Source organism: Crotalus tigris, unplaced genomic scaffold (genome assembly GCF_016545835.1).
Source record: "Crotalus tigris isolate CLP2741 ecotype Arizona unplaced genomic scaffold, ASM1654583v1 scf7180000024359.8030256, whole genome shotgun sequence".
Classification (NCBI taxonomy): domain Eukaryota; kingdom Metazoa; phylum Chordata; class Lepidosauria; order Squamata; family Viperidae; genus Crotalus; species Crotalus tigris.
Window position 1 is genome coordinate 6,274,400 of NW_024100528.1, and position 20,130 is coordinate 6,294,529.

At 34.9% G+C, this 20,130-nt stretch overlaps 2 protein-coding genes across 2 annotated transcripts in view; one reads left to right on the forward strand and one right to left on the reverse strand.

Annotated features, from left to right (window-relative positions):
* Positions 1–2,749, forward strand: part of UPK1B (uroplakin 1B) — a 34,561-nt gene extending 31,812 nt beyond the window's left edge. Inside the window, exon 8 of the mRNA XM_039327334.1 lies at positions 908–2,749. Within this exon, the coding sequence (XP_039183268.1) occupies positions 908–958 (51 nt within the window). The 3' untranslated portion in view covers positions 959–2,749. The remainder of the gene's footprint in view (positions 1–907) is intronic.
* A 5,409-nt stretch (positions 2,750–8,158) lies between these two features.
* Positions 8,159–20,130, reverse strand: part of ARHGAP31 (Rho GTPase activating protein 31) — a 99,477-nt gene continuing 87,505 nt past the window's right edge. The window contains exons 11-12 of the mRNA XM_039327333.1: positions 17,271–17,551; positions 8,159–13,781 (exon numbers count right to left, since the gene is read on the reverse strand). Of these exons, the coding sequence (XP_039183267.1) occupies positions 11,367–13,781; positions 17,271–17,551 (2,696 nt within the window). The 3' untranslated portion in view covers positions 8,159–11,366. The remainder of the gene's footprint in view (positions 13,782–17,270; positions 17,552–20,130) is intronic.

Consider the following 20,130-nt stretch of genomic DNA (forward strand, 5'->3'; position numbering starts at 1 on the left):
GAGGTGAATTTAACAATAATCAGGGCAATGTGGAGAATTCTGAAATCCTAAAATAATCTTTCTTTTTATATTTAAACAGATATGTTTTTTTCTGCCCTGATTAAAATATTGATTTATATTTCAACCAATCAATCAGTGTTTTTCAAATTTGACAGCTCTCAGAATTCCCCAGAATTTCTACTGACAGAAATGCATGCTGGCTGGGGAAATCTGGGAGTTACAGTCCACAGAGCCTTGCTCTGTGTATGCAGGTAAAACTAATTGCTTTTCTTACCAACTTTGAAAGAGACCTTGCTCTAGCAGTGTCCTGGGCAGGAAGGAAAAAGAAAAAGCATATCCCTGGTCACTTGAGCTCGGCTTGGCTTTCTCCACTGCTGGATTCAGGCACACCTAATGTCGGCATGCATTTTCTGGAAAGGAGTGTGGCTGTCAACAGGAAACGTTTCTCACCTCTGGCCTAGACATTGTCACAGTCACAAACATGCATAGAAACAAGGTTGTCCTAAATTCCTGGGCAGTCTTAATATTTGTTTCTGTGCATACTTTTTGGCAGTGACTTTAATGGAAGCCTTTATGAGATGCTTGTCATAACTTATATCATTGTTTCATTGTCTGTATAGTTTTCCATAAAAAGAGGAAGACCTGAGAACTATTTTACTTGCAGAAGTTTTCATAGTTTTGCTGTCAGCCACAGTGCTTATTAAATTTATACACTTGTATTTTTGTATGATATGTATTTCTGTATGGTGTTCTGAGTTGAACACAATACATGCTTAATTCACAGAATTAGTTGTCTCAAACCTAATTATGCTGCTTGTACAAATTCAAGCTGTTCTGCTGTTCAAATGTGCTGCATAAAAAAAGATGTTGCAATAATTCTCCTTGAATTATTTCCTTTTTTTTCCAGACTTGGGTCCTTCTTTGTATGATGTTCTACTGGAGCAGAATTGAATATTAAAGATGTAATGGCCTCGCAATCTGCTCTTCCTGCTTTTTTCCATAAATCTATATAGTTTTTCCCCCTCCTTCTATTCAGTTATGACCATTTCTCAGAGACTACCTGGGCAAATCCCTGCAGTTTTCTTGGCAAGGTTTTTCAGAAGTGGTTTTCTTTGCCTCTTTTTCTGGGGTTGAGAGAAAGTGATTGGCCCAAAGTCATCAACTGGCTTTGCAAAAAGTGGGATTACAATTCATGGTCTCCATGTTGCTAGCCTGATGCTTTAACCAGTACATTAAACTTGCACTTACAGTTCATATCTAAATAATTTCTCCCTGTGGAACTTCTCAAGATGTCCCTTTAATCTTTTCTTTATTTCCCCCATTGCCTTAATTTCAGACGTAGCTATAGTAATCACAAGGTAGGAAACTGGACTAATAGTCTGATCTGTTCTGTAACAATCAGGCCATACTAAGACATAGCAATATATAAGAAAATTGAGGTAGAGTGGTGCTCTCTTGTTTGTTTGCTTGCTGACATTTCATTATCCAATTAGGTAACATCATCTATGCCAATGAGTGTTGAGTTTGTTCACTGTTTATATACAGCAGCTTGCCTTGCCTATATTAGTGGAGCTCTGGTTTTCTCTTTGGTAGTTACTTTATAACTTTTATATATCATTCAAAAGAGACAATTAAAAAGCTAAGAAGGAAACAAAAAGACCAGAACACATCATCTCCAGCATCCCAAACTCAATAAACATGGATTAATACCAGACAAACAATGAAGCAGAAAACCATCTGCTTCTTCAATCAAGGAGAAAACCACAGCCCTACCAACACTGGCAGAGCAAGCTACTATATATAAACAGGGAGCAAGTCCCACAGTTACACTGATGGTGTTACCTATTTGGCTAATCAAACATCTGCAAGCAAACAACCTGCAGAGAGAACACCAAGGACCTCACAATTCAATCCTCAGCTACATTTATTTTCTTTTATTGGAAATGGCTATTTTAAGAACATAAGAAAGAGTTGAACCAGTTGTTTGGAATGATTATCTAGGTATTTTGCAGTATTTTTTGGCTACCTCTGATTACTGGTCCTGATTGATTACACATACAATCCTCAATTTACCAATTTTGTTATGATTCCTAAGTTATTTACAAGAGAGGATGATTTCTTAAAACAGACATGTCAAACTTGCAATGTCACATGACATCACGCGACCTATCAGAGCTTTTTCCCTATTGCCGGCAATGGGATGGGCGCGGTTTTGTCATGACGCATCCGGCCCACAGGCCGGCAGTTTGACACCTCTGTCTTAAAAGAACCAAACATAGCAGAACAACTATACTTGAAAACACATTGAATGCAAGAGATATCCTAACATTTTCCTTGGATCTTGAATTAAATATATTTTGTTAGAATTCACCATAAAATCACGTTTATTATTTTAATATGAATGACTAATATATAGATGGCCAACAAATTATGTGATCAATCTTTTGTTAACACATCAAACTGTAAGCTTTTTTGTGATAGTGTATGCCTTGTACAGAGAATTTAAGATGCAAATGATTTTCCATAAAATGTAAGCTCCAAAAAGAAATACTTTTCTGTATATTTTAATCCTGTTCAAACCTTTATTAATAAACTGTTTTTGAATAAAATAAAGATGGTTAAGAGAATAGAATTTTGTCTCACATGTAACCCAGGTATACTGATTGTACATTATAGTGATTGCTCTCATGTTTTCCTAAACTGAAGAACTGGAATAAATGATTTTTTTTTAAGTTAGTGGGAAACTTCAGTTATTGAGTCAAATCTGTGTCTTTATTTTTTAAAAAAAACAATAAATAAGTTTCATAAGGGATTCTGCAGGACCTGGATACTTAAGTATAATTTTGATTTCAATATATCAACATTAGACCACTTTTTCATAAAATATTTGAATTTGTAAATATAATGTCATAGCTTTAAGGCTTTCATTTTGTTTTCCAATTACCCAAATGAAGATTTTGCTGAGAGACAGAATGCATAAAAACTATTTTCCATGTGTACTTTCTTCCCCAGTGCAAATGTAATGATATGGGGCAAGGTTTAGAGGGCAAGATCATATACTGCTCTCAAATTGCATTGAATAATATATGCTGAAAGGGAAACTTCTATAATATATTAAAGAGTTTATTGATTTTTTCCTGGATTTTCCATAACACTGATTATTCAGAGGTTTACTCTAGACAACAGCTAGAAGGGTCAAAGAAGATGTGTTAATTTTCAATAAAACACCCAAAGTGAATAACTTCCTATGTGAAATGTTCTTCTCAACCTCACCCACTTTTGCATGAGCAGTAGCTGTTTTTTTTAAGGCTATTCAACATTTCTATAGTGGTTAAACAGGACTGTAGCTGCTGGGTAAGAAGCTAAGTATTATTCCATACCCCTAGGTATTACTACTAATGCTCCAGAGAGTTACTACATACCAATTTAGTCTGATGAGAAACAAATTCTCTTGGATTCACAACATACTATCAGTACTCCCACTCTTTAAGAAGTATTCAGCCTGGAGCAGTTTACGGAAGAACAATGAAAAAGAGAAGGGGATGGGAAAAACAAGTTCCTTTGAGGAGAAACTGAAAGCCATCTTTGTATTTATCCTTTAAAATGCAGAATAGGAGGGAGGATAATAATTGGGAGAGATGTTATTTTTCAAAAACCTAAGGGGAATTTGATTTGATTTGGTTTGATCTGACAGTGACACCAGTAACAAGTTAATATTGTAGTTTATCCTTTATTGGATATGTTGAAGTAGGGACTGGACAACCATTTAATAAGGGTTGTTTTAATTTGTATTGCTGCATCAATTGAAGTCTATGATTTAAACAGCTTCTTTAAAAGAGTCACTGATTTTTCAAAGAAAGTGGTGAGAATCAGTATTGTATATGTTCACAGATAAGTTAAAAATACACATCAAAAATGTGGTTTTGGTTAGTCTTGCCACAAGTATATACAGTAATGCTTTTAAAAAACATCTCTATATTTGTTTATTTATTAAATTTACATGCCTCCCATTTTGTGGCATACTGGGTAAACTGACCTCTGAATTTTAAAGAAAATACCATGAACAATACTCCATCTATGAATAAGCTAATTGTACAAATTAAAACATTAAAAATAGGGTTGTTTTATCCACAGATGAAACATTTTTCATAATATTCTGTTTAAAATTCTAGAGTAGACTTATCCATGCATATATATATGGTATTTATAAAGGAATTCTGCCTAAAAATATTTTCAGGATTTGTCCATTCATTCTTGTGTCATTGCCTCATTTCCACTAACTTTGGTACTCAGCTATAATACCGAGTGCATTAAAAAGAGTGGCAAAAATAGTAAAAGAAAGATGAGCAAAAACTTGTCATTGAAGGTGAAACTGCTGACACACACTGCTACATCCCTATTCATGGAGTTCTACAATAGCTTCTAGACCATATTGGGGAGAAAATGCTTTTGTCCAATGATCATATCTTGGCCATAGATATTCTCATACATTTCTGGTACAAATTCTGAATATTCTCTCACATGGTAGGTAGAACTATGGTTTGAATTTGTCACCATGTTTTTTACAAAAAAAATGTTGCTAAATTACTCAATTATTTCTCAATTCTGCACATACTTATCTTCCTGTAAAACCTGTGCTGTTTCTTTGCTTGTTTTACAATGTAAACCGGACTAAGAAACCAATGCTACAGTACATAGGTCAGCACTACTTTGATTGTAATAGGTATGGAACAGAATTTTGTAAGTCTGAATGTGCTTCCCCCTCCCTTCCTTTATTTTTGTGTGAACTAGAGAAGGTCCTAACTGAGATGATTTCTCAAATTAGTTCCTTGGAATGGGCTCAGCTCTCTCTTATGTGACATTTGCCTTGTAATGATTTTTCATCTTTTCCTTCAAGGCTGTTCCCAATGTTCTCTGAATCATCTTACATTTATGTGCTTGTGGGAAGCTGCTAAAAACAAATGGTGCTTGTTATCATAGTATTCTGGCTACTCTGCAGGATCTCATGAAGAGATTTCTGCTAACTAGTTAGCTCATAACCAGAGCTTTTTTTCTCATAGAACGCCCAGAACGGAGTTCCAGCACCTTTTTTGGATGGAATCTTGTAGGGTAGGCAAGACGGGGTTGTATGTGAGTTCTGGCACCTTTTTTTTTTTTTTTTTTAAAAAAAAAAAGCACTGCTCATATCTATAACTGAAGAAGCCAGAAATTGAATTTGTGATTGTTCTACATGCAAAGATTTGTTATATCATATATACTGTTATCTTTTTTCATGATGTTAGCCAACTCCAGCCTGGAATAACCACAGGCCATGGTGGCTGAGAATACTAGAAGTTGCCTTCCCAGCACAAATGGAAGTTAGTGGATTGGAGAATGCACTTCTGTTTTTCCTTCCCATGGTACATGGCAAATTGCCCATCTCTCCTGATGTTTAATGTTTTTAAATAAAAATAATAGCTTCCATATTGAAAGCAAAAACAAAAAACAAAAATAAAACAAAAATCTTGCCTCCGGCTTCACATTATTTCTAGGAATATCACAGTCATTTTGTGAGAACATTCTCCAAATTCTAAATATACTTTAAGTCCCTAAAAATTGCTAACCCCTGCCTTATGGCAAGTATATTGATAAAAGGCTACAAGCCTGGATATGATTCCTTTAATGTTGTTCATGAATATTTTCCAAGTGCCTCTCTTCAAGCACTTCCAGCAACACTCCAGCCTCCTCTAAATATGATCTAATTTTTTCTAGTCATTTTGGAGTTGCATAGTTCTTACTGAAAGAATATTCCTTCTGTAATAGTTAAACAAGGTTCTTTTTTTACAAGTGGTTTAAGGCTGTGAGGTACCCCAGGACACATTCAGACACATAAGATTCCTTTTGAACATTTTTCTTTGGGCAAAATTTGCTGAACTTTAGTTGCCTAAGGTAACGGTAATGAAATATAGAATAATGAATGTTGTATTCGCTGAGACAGAGATTAACTTTTCCCATTTTTAAAACAAGCTTTTTTTCAAGTTCTTTCAGCAGTGGAAAGTGAGTTCAACATCTGTTTTTTTGTTTCTTTGCTTCAGCTTTTGCCTTTCAGAAAATGTTGCTTTTTCAGAAAACTTTGGCTGTGTTACTTTATCCCTGGTTCTGTCTTTTATCCCTTGGCTTATTATTAAGCAGCTGCTGTATTTGCTTTGAAGTGCTAACATATCTTCCTATTGCTAAAATTAAATATTTCTGGATTGCACTTTTATTAAAGCTAAAAGGATGTGATACATTTCCTTCTTCCACCAGCATCACTGACATTCAATCAACAAAAACAACAGTATGTGTATGGCTATGGATTAGGGACCAAAAGTTTGGTTCTGTTTTGAATAAACTGTTTGCAAAAAAAAAAAAAAAAAGGTTGCTTTCCATCTACATTCCTCCTTTTCTATTCAAGTTCTATACGCAAACTTCCAATTTTATTTCTGTTTAGCTTAGCAACAGAAATTTTGGGTTCAGTTGCGGTTATAAATCGAGGACTACCTATATTATTAAACAACTGCCATAGAAAACACATGAAAATGATAAATTTGCCCTCACAGTTACAATATTATATAAATAAAGATCCATTTCCAATTTCCTCCAAAAGACCTAGCAGAAAAATGCTCAAATCCACTCCTTGCAACTCTGCACTGCTGACTTTTCAGTGGAATTTTTTACCTCCCCTTGAAATATTAAATGATACATTGGCCAACCTCTCAAAGAAGGAGAAAATGTGTAGCTGATACTATTATTCTTTCTTCGGTATAATAGTGAAAGTACCAATTTCCCAGATCAGGTCTTTTTTTGGGTATCCATGAATAAGGAAGAAGCCATGAATCCCATCAAATTCAACAAACAAGCAGATTGCCCAGATCTAATTCCAGCAAAACCAGATTATTCCCTAATTAGATAGCCATGCTAAATATATTACTAAAAATAAAATACTAGACTAAGCATCCTAATACTGCTGTATATCAGTCAAAATACATGCAAGTGGCCTTTCATTTTAATATATCTAAAGACACGAACAGGATCCCAATTAATGCATTTAGACTTTGAAAAATAAGAAAGCAGCTGGAGGAAAGATAGAAAGAGAATTAAATTCCTTCAAGTTATGAGTTTGTGGTGACAATAGTCAAGATAGATGCTTTGTAAGAGAATATAAGATCCAGCTGCTACCAAATGTAATGTTAGATTTATGCAAGTTGCTTTGGAAACACAGAAGATTGGATTTTCTTCTACTAGATATGAAAAAGACTGAAGCTCGGCAAGAATTGTAAGTCTGTGTATAACTTTTGGACTAGTTACAAAGGATGATCTCTAATACTCTTGACTGCTTCCCACAGGTAGACGAGCCATCTAAATGGGGTAGTTCAGTCAACTTCCTGGAGTATAGTTCTACTCCAAAGATAATTTTTCAGATGAGAATGAAATAATTTTGTTATTCTAAAAGGGATCATGGATCAAAAAGGCCGTCTGATTACATAACACTGTCATGTTAGTAACTGGACTTCATTTTGCAGCCCTGACGCAAAGCCAGATCAGAGGACAAGCTCTCCCTCTGAAAAGACAGCTTAATGATGACATAATATTATATTTTGTTGTGTGATTATATGAAAAACAAAATAAAATATTTTCTGTTCTACATGCAGTTTTGCCACCCTCTCCAGATTAAATGGAAACAGATTCCATTTCAGGGAGTACTACAGTGAATAACATTCCCGCATTCCAGCTTAGTTCAAAAGAATGCTGCTTTCTTTAACTTTTAAAAATAGAATTTTTATAACAATGTACATTCTCTCAATTTCTTTAAAGGATCTTTTGGCAATGATCTTGCAAAATAACACCTGTGATGCTGATGAGCATCCTTAATGCTTGGAGCTATTCAAAAATGGAGAAATAATAGCCTTTCATATTGCTGAAAGATTCCTCACCAATATTTCTCAGAACTTGATATTAATTGAGTCTTTTGGAAATTAAATTTCAGAAGCATCTGGAAAGTTCACAGGTTTTCCATTTCTGGTTTAGCTAATCGAATAAGGAAGACCATAACAGAAATGACAAAAGTAAACATCTTTTGTTCTCCACTAGAGCACAATAAATATGTACATTGCCAAAACAACACTAAGACACAAGTTAGTTTTTATAAAAACTCCAGTTTAATCTCATGGTTGAGACTTGGCAAAATTTCCAAATGATGAAAGCCCTAAAATAGAAGAGCAGCACTCTGTGAAAACAATATTCATCATGATGATTAAATGAAATTCAATGCATTCATACAAAGCTCAGACCTCACAGTAATGGACTTGGTTCCCCCCTCTCAAATTGAAAGCAATAGGAAAAAATGATTCATAATTTCTTCAGGGAGAGGAAGGGGTGGCAAGGAACAGGGATTTATCCTCAGTTTAAATTTGTTTTGTTTTAGTAAAATTATCAGAAACAAAATGTTGAAAAAATATACTTGTATGTTAAAAAGTTAGTTAAAATGTTATAAACAATCTAACATGGCATACAGTATTTTTCATATACAGCAAAGATGCACAGCTTGAGACCTTACAGCCATACATGGCCCTTGAATGCTTTGACTACAGTGGATGTGAGCCTTCAAAAGTTGCCAACAAGCTGTAATTAATACTATGAAAGAAGGGAGAAAAATATAAAATGCTTGGGAACATTTTTTTCATTTAATGAATGTAAAAAAGCATTAACCGAATCCACTTTTGAATTAAATGAAATCAATTTTATTTTATTTTTATCCTTGATCTAACTTCTGGAGTGTTGTTCTCAGCATGCCACTGAAAAATCAAATTCAGCCCTTACCTTTTCCTCCACTCCTAACCCCCCCCCCCAAAGTTAGGCCTTATTTAGAACACAATGGAAGAAGAATCCCATCAGTTTTAAAGAATTGCCCATGTCCCCAATCTCAACTGAAATTGTGTGTGTGTGTGTGTATGTATACACATCTAAGAATTGAATCTGACAAGAAATTGAAGCAAAACAGTGCTAAGGATGCAGAGTGATATACAAGCACCTTCCTAACTTCTTGTTCACATCTCTCATCTCATAAACACAACTCTTAACCATCACTACAGAGACAATTGTCATGAAATAATTGACAGATTTACTGTTTTTCAGCGAGATCTGTTTCAGATAAGCTTAGCAATAGTTGGTAAAATCCTGTGTTGATATGAAGAACAATTTCAGGGGAAAAGATCAGGAAGGGCAGACTCCATGGCTAGTGGACTGAGCAATTGATGCTCTTTCTCTATCAAAAGTGTGGAAAGCTTATACAAGAGGAATTTACAACAAAGCCTAATTTCTAAACATTGGTTTTGTCCAAGATTCAGAGATGCACAACTTCTTAGGTTCTTAATTAGATTTTAATATATTTCTATAGCACACTTTTAGAAAATATATCTGTCACTAGGAAAATAGCCAATATACATTGCTTAAAGCAAATCCTAGGCATTATTTAAGCAAAAGAACAAACCATCCCACAGGTGAGTACTGCAACTCTTTCTTCAATGAGCAAGTGACTTATTTTTGTTATCCCAGAAATGGTATAATATATTAACAACTTTCCTTCTAATTCAGCACTCTGTTTTATTCCATTAACCTATTCTTTCTTCCACCAAAAATGACAGTCCTCAGTGAACTTCCTTCTGTCCTTGGGCATTACAGGACAAGGGGAAAAAAGTGCACCTTGTTTTTTCTTCTTTGCCAACTCTGATAAGAAGCATACCAAGCCTTGACCAAATCCAAGCATGCAAAAAGCAGAACCTCTTGTTCCATGTTTCCCAAAATGGAGAAACAGATTTATTCTCAAAATGAATGTTAAAAATCCATAGCATCCAAATTGTCTTCAGCTGAATTTCTCTTTGATTAAATCAGAAATATGGTTTTATGTTAATAACAATGTGCAAATAAAGACAGTGTCACCCATTTCTCTGTTATAAACAGAGATCCACAATGTTGTAGAACTGCCAATCCCCTTTTGCTATTATTTCAAACTGTCTTGAAAAGTAAAAAAAAAAACTAGGGACTTATAATAGACTTCATAAGTAAAAGGTACTCATTTTGTTATGTGAAACAACTTATTCTTAAAATCAAAGTTGGAATTCTAGGTAGAAATACATGTATCAAAATATGTATTAGTGAAATTACAATAAATGCTATTTCAGTATTTTATATGTATACCAACAGTCACAACATCACTTGTCTACATATTTTCTGCCCTAGCTCTAGTTCAACTGTGTTTTGTGAAAATGTGCTTCTAGACTATGATACTGAAAATCAATGAGAAAACAAAATCTAACACATGTAAGTCATTCTTGAAAGATCTTCAGGCCCCCAATTCTGCTTTAATAACTTGCAACCAGACATTTGGGCTGGAATTTATTTACTAATTGAAATTTAGTTTGTGCCACTTATTGACGTGGTGTTGAGTACGTTGAGTAGCAACTTAAATTCAGTCTCATTTGCAAAGCAGTTACACTGAGGCTGGTGTAGAGAAAATCATATTATAATGTCTTCAATAAACATCAGTACACTATGATATTCTAATAAATGGATTGAAGCTTATTATGACTGGTCTATCACTCCATTTAGCAGCTACCAAAAGTGACACTGCTACAGAGATAGCAAATTAATGTTTTTGGAGGAGGATGAAAATCATTTGGAGTGAGTTCAATCCCTACTATTACATTAATAAATCTTCCAATCACTGACAGAACAGGTATTTTATATTGTATGACTATTTGTACAATTTTCTATAATCAGTATTAAAGTCCATCAAACATTTAGAGAAATGTAAGATATAATTGGTGTTTTTAATAATAATAGCTTATCAAAATAGGTTTCCCTCAAACATATCAGCATTCCTCTCCCCACTTATTTGAATGACCAGTGTGCACATTTTTCTTTTTACAATGCTCCTTTTAGGTCTGTATATAGATACATGGAGCAGGTCTGCTATTCTTAATATATATTTCAACAGAAATCCCAAATACATAGCATTTCAACATTATAGGAAGGCAATAAGCAAGATCATGAAAAGGAACATTAGCTGAGATGATTTGTATCTGTTGGTGGGAAGCTGAAGCAATAGAGCATCTTATAAAGGAATACATTTCTAGACAACTTTTACCTCTGCCTTTCCTTTCAGTAAAATATTGTTTTCACCTGTGGGATAATTTCATTTATTAAATGTGACAAAATATAAAGTTAAGGATTGTTGAAATCAACAATTACTTTTTTAGTAAGAAGCATTTAGCAATAATAGCATCATATTCATAGTTCTCAGTGTTACTAGTATATCTCATCCACCAGGGAAGAGAAATGGGAAGGCATTATTCTATCTGACGCCCGCTTCTTCCATCCAGAATTACAGACCTTCTCTGTGGTTGGTAAAAGCAACTTGTAGATGTCTCTAGCCTTTGGCCATTCTTTGGAATAGTCATTTTGTTACGAAGAGTGACACCCTCTGGGGCTGGTCCTAATAAATCATTGGAAATTGGACTTGGAGAAGGGGTCTGTGTAGGGCTTCTTATGGGAGATAACAATACTCTAGAGTCTGCAGAAGAGGGATGGTCCATGATAGGAAAGGGAGGACTAAATAGAATAAGGCTCTGAGGTCTTCCTGGTCTAGATCTGTAAGAAGGCTTCGAAACCCCAGATGGCCTCTCCATTTTTGAGGACTGTGGAGTATCTCCAGTAGTTTCTCCTTCAGAGGTTCTCTTTCGCCGAAGAACTGGTGCATCCTGAGTATTATTATGATTGGAAAAAGATGGTTCTGCTTTTCTAGCTGCAGCTGAATCCAAAATGAATGTACTGTTGTTTTCTTTTCCCATCCCATCGAGTGATGGACTCTTTGGAAGTTGCAGCTGACCCTGAGCATTTTGAACTGGCTTGATTAGAATTTTCTTGACTTCTGCTTCTTTATTCTCTGATGCCAGTGAGATTCTGCAGTTGGGGTTTTGTGCCTGCAAAGGCTGGGGAACTTGGGTATATTGAATCTTTGGTGGAATCACTGGCACAGCTCGAGCCTGACACATCTTAACCATGAAAGATGTTCTTACTGCTGAAACACTTACAGGGGCAGAATTACGACGACCAGTGGTAGCATGAGCCATCATTATGTATTCTAAGTCTAAGTCTTGAGGATCAAAGTGTGATCCCCAAAGGTCAGCTTTATTTTCACTTGGACAAGCAACAGAAAGGGATGGTGCAGAATCACTAGATTTAGTTTCTTTCTGCCCACAGAGAAAGTGCCTGGGTGAAGAGGGGAAAGACAAGTGGTCAAAATTAAAAAGGCTGGCAAGTGGAAGGACAGAATCCAGGTTGAGAGAAGAGGGTCTTGGCTTTCCTTTACATGGAATATCCTCTCCTTTATTGATCTGCAGCTCTTTAGTACAATATGGTCCTTTCATGATAGGAACTCCAGGTCTGTCATTCGGTTGAATATTAGTTGCCTGCCTTCGTGTGCAGTTTGAATTTAATAAACTGATCTCAGTATTAAATTGTGACAAAGGAGAATCTAGCTTCATGTTTTCTTGTTTTTTTTCATCTTTAGGCACATCCTTCTCAACCAATGCTTTACAGGCAATACTAGGCAATCCTTCAAGACCAGAAGGCAACTCTGTTGCTGCAAAGCCTGCTTCATGACTTAGATATTTCATGTTTGTTTCACGTGAGTTTGAAGTTTCCTTTAAACAATTCAGCCAGGCTTCAGCTTTCTGAAGACTTTTTTTCCACTGTCCTGGTGAATATTCCTTCATTCCTTGTTCTAGGTCACCACAAAGCTGTTCCTCATTTGCATTTGTTAAAGGTATTTCTATAGCCCAATGAGTTTTCAAAAAATCCTTGCTGTCTAAGGAAAAGCTACGACTGAAACATGGTTTCTTGAAATGACTTTGGGTCATTCCTTGGTTCTGTGGCTGAAACTCCTGAAGTGCCTTTCCTTGAGTTTCTTTCAAGGTAGGAGAATGAAGAGGACTGGTGACCCACTGATGATCTTCCCATGGCTCTAGCAATTCTAAACTATGGACATGGTTATTCTGTGTATCTTCCTCCCATTGATTAACAGAGTTTTGATCATTCATTCTGCCTTCTTTGACCCATGGGACTTCAGTTCCACATTGAATCTTTGAATTGGCTAGATCTCTCTCTGAATTTGTGTCACTGATTTTTTCTAACTGGGTTGTTGTTTCAACTTTTTTCTCCCTTTGAAGAAGCCAATTCTTACTTTCACATTCTGGCTGGTCTAAATTTTTTTCTTTGGAATATGATGACCTGTCTGTTGAAAAAGCTGCATTTTCTTCTAGTTCTGATGGAAACTTCCAGTTTTGGGATTGAGATGGGAGGTCATTTTTAGTGTTATCATCTTGTAGACAATTTTTTGAACGTGGAATATTTTGCAGCTTCACTGAGGTGAAGGAAATATTACTCTGTTTTCTGAATGGCTCAGAGTTGTAAAGTTGTACATCTTTTGATTCTTTGGAAAGAATGTCAGATATAGCCAATGGATCTCCAATTAGGTTTTCCTCTTTGGTAGGGGTTGGGAGCAGAAGAGAACTACACACTAAACTCTTGGCTTCTGAAGATACAATAGATGTAAGACTTGGTTTAAACTCCTGTTGTTGTTCATCTGTCTTTAGAGTACTTCCAGTAAATGAAAACTCCTCTTCAGATTCAACAATTTTCAGCTCTTGTTGAATATCTGGCCACTGTGGTTTCATCACAGTGTTGGAATGATCATCAACCACCTGAAAAAGAAAAATCATCTAGATCATATAGCTGCTTTTTATAAGTTGTGGCGCTTTTTAAAATCAACTATATAGCATGTCTATGGAGATTCTCAGTCAACCAGGTCATAGTTATCCCAAAAGTGCTTTTTCACAAGGCAACTGGGCTTTCTTGTTTTTCTTTGAAGACATTTCACTTCTCATCCAAGAAGCTTCTTGGATGAGAAGTGAAACATCTTCAAAGAAAAAACAAGAAAGTTCAGTTGCCTTGTGAAAAAGCACCTTTGGAACAACTACATAGAAGTTTTAGAATAACAGCTAAGCATATGTCCTATTGAAAGAATGAAAAGTTCTTCCAGATCTTCCATTATCCTTTTTCATTAAAAACCATATACATTCAAATTCTATTAAATAAATAATGCTAAAATGACATTTTCTTCCATTGAAGACAGAAATCTTGCTATTTGTCCATCCTGCTTTGTAGAAACCAAATGTTAAAAATGAGGCACATATTTGAAAACTATGATACAGTGGGAATAAATCAGCAACTAATATACTATTTCAATAAACTATAATATTTTCAGTGGATTTGGATTTACATAATCTGAAACTCCATAATGGCTCCTCCCTCAAAGTCAATGTGAAGATCAAGTTTGAGGATTATAATGCCAAAAGTTAATAAAATGTGACACCCTAACATAGTTCTAATCTTGATAAGTATGAAATTAGAAATAGGCTAAGAACATATAAATGAGACTTTTTGGAACAAGCCAAATATCTTTTTATTCCAGCATTCTGTGTCACAGAATAACCTAACATGCATCCAGGGAGCTCACATATATGACACCAGGAAGACAACTATTTTCAACCATAGCTCTTTAGTAGCTGGGTATTTTAAGAGCTAAAAATGATCAGGGAAATAAAATGGAGTAGTCTGTAGATGATCTATGAATAGGAGCAATATTTTGCAATATTTTATTATTGGAGTCTCCTGTACAGATCACACTATGGCAAATGCAGAAATATATCAACTATCTTCCCAACAAGGTAATTTCAGTATACTGTTAGGCCAAACAATCAGTGTAGTGGTGAGACACCAGGTTAGAAATTGGGAAATCATCAGTTCTAATCCCGCATTAGGGATTCAAAGCCAGTTGAGGGTCGATCACTCTCTCTTAGTCCTAGGAAGAAGGCAATGGCAAATCACTTCCGAAATCTTGCCAAGAAAGCTAGAGGCAATTGTCCAGGCAGTTGCCAAGAGTCAATGCTGACTTGAAGGAGAAGAAACAAAACTGTTAGGCCAGGGTTCTTCAAAGTGCTGAATATTAGCCCACCGTCCCCAGGATTGATGGGACTATCCATTTTCATAGTTATTATTCATAGTGTTATTAGATAAAATAGTATTTAAATTATTTTCATAAAATACATGTTTGGAGATCAATGAGCAATATGAAGTTTCATGAAGGGGGTCAATAGGCTGAAGAATTTGGGGCAGGTGTACTGTAGATATCTGAAAATCAGCTATGAATGCTGATTAATATAAAGTTTTTCAGTTATTTATTTTACTTCAATCCATTCACTAACTGGTATTTTCATGACAGATAATGCTGCTATTAAAAATATAAAATTAGCTAGGGTACAATTAATAAGTAGCATTGTAGAGATACTAAAAAGGCTCACTTACTGCAAGTTATAGATGTTTTACACTAAATATAGATATAAATACATATATACATTATAGATATTTTACATTATTTTTACATTTTTAATAAAGAGGAATGTTTTGACCTTGACAGTAAATTAAAGGAGGCTCAAATATGCCTCCCTGGAAAGAGACAAAAGGCCTTTACTTTGTGGCTAATCAAGCTCACTCATCTTGGCAAAAATCCTGAACGACGAATTTGAAAGATGACAGACACATCAGGAAGACTCTTCCTTTGAGATATTTGTTTTCAAACCATTCACTGCTTTAAAAATCAGCTCAGCAGCCTTGACTTAAACTTAGAAATGAACCTATAGTCAGTGAAATGGAATCAAGGGTTCGTACTAGCCAGTCCATTTTTGCAGTTCTATTTTAATTTAACTGAAGTTTCCAAATAATCCTGAAAACAGTCCCAAAGGAAATCCAATTCAGAGGAAATAGCATGAACTACCATATTTTTCCATGTATAAGACGCTACTTTTTCCTGCAAATACCCTGTTCAAAAATCAGGTGTGTCTTATACAAATTCAGTGTCTTATACACGGAAAAATAATGGCAACCTCTGCAGCCCAGGGCATGCCTGTGTGGGTTGCCATGCTGCCTGGTGCAGGTGTCAAGCCCCTGTGGGCTTACCATTAACGGGAGGGAGGAGGGGGCAAGATCATCAGCTGGCCGAACTTCTGGATTTGTCAGCTCAGCTGTTCAGCGCTCTGCCAAAAAGCTGATCGGTGCAGAAAAACTCACCTGCCAGAGCATCTTATACAAGGGTGCATCTTAAAGACGGAAAAATACAGTAGTTGTTTAGTAGTGATAAATTTATTTGCAGGGAACATAAAATTGGGATCAAAACTGTAACTTTGGTGTGGTGGCTTTAACATTTGGCAATGACCACATTTCGGGGCAAAGAAGAAGAAAAAAAGACTTGTGGGGCTTTTTTTAATCAAAGGAAGCAAGGCTGGGAGTTATTAGTAAGTGATGAGTGAAAAAGAGCTTTGATTCCTCCCCCCCCAAATAGTTCTAGTCTAGTTGATTTAGAATGCCTCAGTTCTTTTTGGGGACTGAATTGAATTTGGATCTCAAATTTGAATCCCCTCTTGGCTATTACTAAAAATGAACAAACAGCTGTAGGGTTTTATTTTGTTTAATGTTCAGTTAATTGGATGAAAATTTGTTGAAGTTGAAATTTAATAGAAGATGAAGGCAGCTCAGTTTTAAAAAAAAGGTCCAGAGGTTTCTTGTAAAAAAAACAACAACAACAGTATTATGGAGGGCACTCAAATGACTAATTTATTTATTTGTGGAACTGAATAACATTTTCAGACATTTTATTTACCCTTCTGAGATGAAAATCAGACCAATATATTTCTATCTTTTAATGGACAAATGTGAAGAAAGTTACAAATAGACTAGAGGTGTGCCTATCCATGCAATCTGAAAATTTTCTGAATAACAACATTGCTTTTCTTTGGGTTTTGTGGAAAGACATTTTTTAGATTATCTTTGGATCAATTCTTAGACCTTGCAGTGTGTTTGTATACATATGAAACTCACAATCATTAGTGAAAGCCAGAGCTAATTCAGAATCAAATTAATTGACTTTGGATGAATTTATATATTTATTATGTCCAAATCACCCTGATTCAGTCTGGGAGAGGTTTAAATCTGGAATACACTGTGTAAAAATGTCCAGTATTACAGGTGGTATCAATAATGATACTTGAGAAAAGAATAGTTGATGTCTTTTTCATAAAATAGCAAAATAGCAAACAACATAACATCCAAAGAAGGCTTTCAATACTTTTTCTTACCAATTCCTTTAGATGTGATTTATCTTCTGCTTTATCTATTGATAGCTCCGTTGGCCAGCAAATTTGTTCTGATATGTCCTTAGCCTCAAACTGGTCTTGACTTGCTTTATCTGTCTGCTGCTGGCTTGCAGAAATTATAACCAGGGAGTCCTGTTCCAGGGGGAGCTTATCTTTTAAAGGTTGGCTGCAGTTGTTGCCACCACTCATTGTCTCCACTGTTGCTTGAGGGATACTTACAGACTCCAGCTTCTTAACAATGGCAATTTTCTCAATAGTAGAATCTATATAAAGAACAAAAGGCAGATATACACATCTTATAAGAAGAAAACAAAACAATCAAAAGAAGATGAAGAAACTGTATAATTAAAAGGCCAACTATTCTAAATCAATGTTCCTCAATATGAGACTGACTGCATATGGCGATAGTTCCAGTGTTATTTGGAAGGTATCATACTGGGATGGCAGCTTCAAACTGGTAGGCAACCTTATCTGGGGCTGAAAGCTACAGAATACTGTCTTTTCTGATGAACATGTCATTTCTGAAATTTTTGCTGAAATATGAAACAGTAGAAGACCAAGTTAAAAGAATGTATAATAAAATGAGTAAAAAAATTAACTATAAGATACAATTGAACTATAGGAAAATATGTGGTTGAAAGGACTGAAATTTACATTACATTCTAATTTCAGACCTAACTTTTTATAAAATGATGTATCATTTATATTTGTCATCAGAGAAATTATCTAGAATGTATAAAGGTTTTTCAAACCTTTGCTGAAAATATGAAGAAGATGGGAGATTTTATCTTGCTTAGTGGGTATGTAAGAAAGCCAAACATTTTTGATACAAATACATGGATTAATGCAGAAGATTTTAAAGGTTAAAGTACAGCTGAAATCAGAGACTTTTCATTTGGGAACTAATGGAAAAGCAATTGGAAAAAAAAGTTGCGGAATGATATTATTTATACTCAAAAGTAGAAACAATTGACACAAGCTATAATGGAGAAATGGTGTGTGAATATTATGGAACTAGTGGAGATAGTTACATTAATCTCTTTGATTAGAGAAAAAAAACAATGTCAACATTTTGGCTGACTGGAAATTTATGGACTTTTTGCATGAAACAGAAAAAAAATGTACTTATGATTTGTGATTTTGATGAAAAAACCCTGGATAATAGAAAAAAGTAAGCTGTTTTGTAATAATAGAATAAGGGTGAATTTTGCAATTGTATTGCTATTTGATGCAAACAAATTGGAATCTTCTTTCTATTTTTTATGGTTTCTGTATTATTGCTTTTTTCTTTCTTTTTGTTTTCTTTACCATTTTTGTTATTAGTTTGTGTTATTTTTATATGCATTATAAAACTTTAATTAAAAAACTAAAAAAGATAGAAACCCTACTATACTGTCATGAATGGATGTATTTTATCTTCGCAAATCAAAAGGCCTCTTCATGATAACTAAATCAGCTGTGGTTGATTTCAAGAGGTTGATTAAAGACCCATGTGATAATAAGTAATAAAACCACCTTGTGGAGACATAGATTATCACAGCCCCAAGTTTCCAAGAGATTTGTGGAAGTGTCTAGCTACACATCAACACAGAGTTAACCATAATTTCAATAAGCTTATATACAACCCATCTCTTTTAAAATGTGGCACTATTCAACCATGTCTACAACAATGAATGTCCATGCATTTATGAAATTTAGCGAATTAATCAGACATCTTTCTTCAGAATGAATCTGCATAGAACAGCAAATGGAAATGTTCAAATCTATGCTTTAGCGTGCTTTTTCTTTGGACAAGTAAACAGAAAGAAAAACAGCCTGAAAAGGAAGTTTCCAGACATATATATGTCTGGTTTTCAAAATGAAAATGATTTTCTATTCTGGTTATGAATGGAAGCCGTCTTTATTTTGTTACTGGATTTATGCACTTCTCAATTTGAGTTTATCTTAAGGACAGATAATTTGAAGTCAACTGTGCCTGAACTATTATACAGCTGTGAGATGAACAATGCCCTTTAAGTATGCTTGGCAGCGTAATTATATGTAATAAGCCATGATTTCTTCTCTACAGTATATACTGGTGTGCCCCTGATCTGAACATTCTACAGATACATGAAACTAGCTACATTTTGCCAATAATTATTCTTGCTCCTCCAGTATTTTTCATACAGTACATTCAACATTATTGCCATCTCACTGAAAGTGGCACATACTGAATCTGGGTTCTTTTACATATATAGTGTATGCTTTGGCAAGGAGTCATGATCCTTCACATTCCAACATCTCTAAATATACAGTTTTTTAACAGTTTCAAGCTTTTAACTTCAGTGATGGCATAACTATTTTTATTGCCTAAATTTTCATGAGATCATTATCTTTGCAACCTCACACTGGATTCTTGTGACATCTATACAAGAAGTCTAGCATTTAATGAGATCTCATACCTGGACATATATATCTGTCTGGAAGTTTCCTTTTGAGGCTGTTTTTCTTTCTGTTTACTTGTCCAAAGAAAAAGCACGCTAAAGCATAGATTTGAACATACCTCTCTGAAAACTGGCCATGAAGTCTCTGAACACCAGAATCTTTGAAAATTGGCCATTTAATTATTCAAAAACATTATTTCATTTATTTGGCAAATCATTATAGATATTTTAGAATGTAATAGACGCCCTGGAACTCTTGGAAACTGTGTTGCCAGCATCTGCTTTAGAGGTTCAGGATATTGCAGTAATCTGATTTAAGAGGAAATCTAGATATATATAATAAACATATAAAATGCGACACTCTGATTTTTTATTATATTTTTTAATGAAAAGAGATTTAGAGAGGAAAACAATTTGGG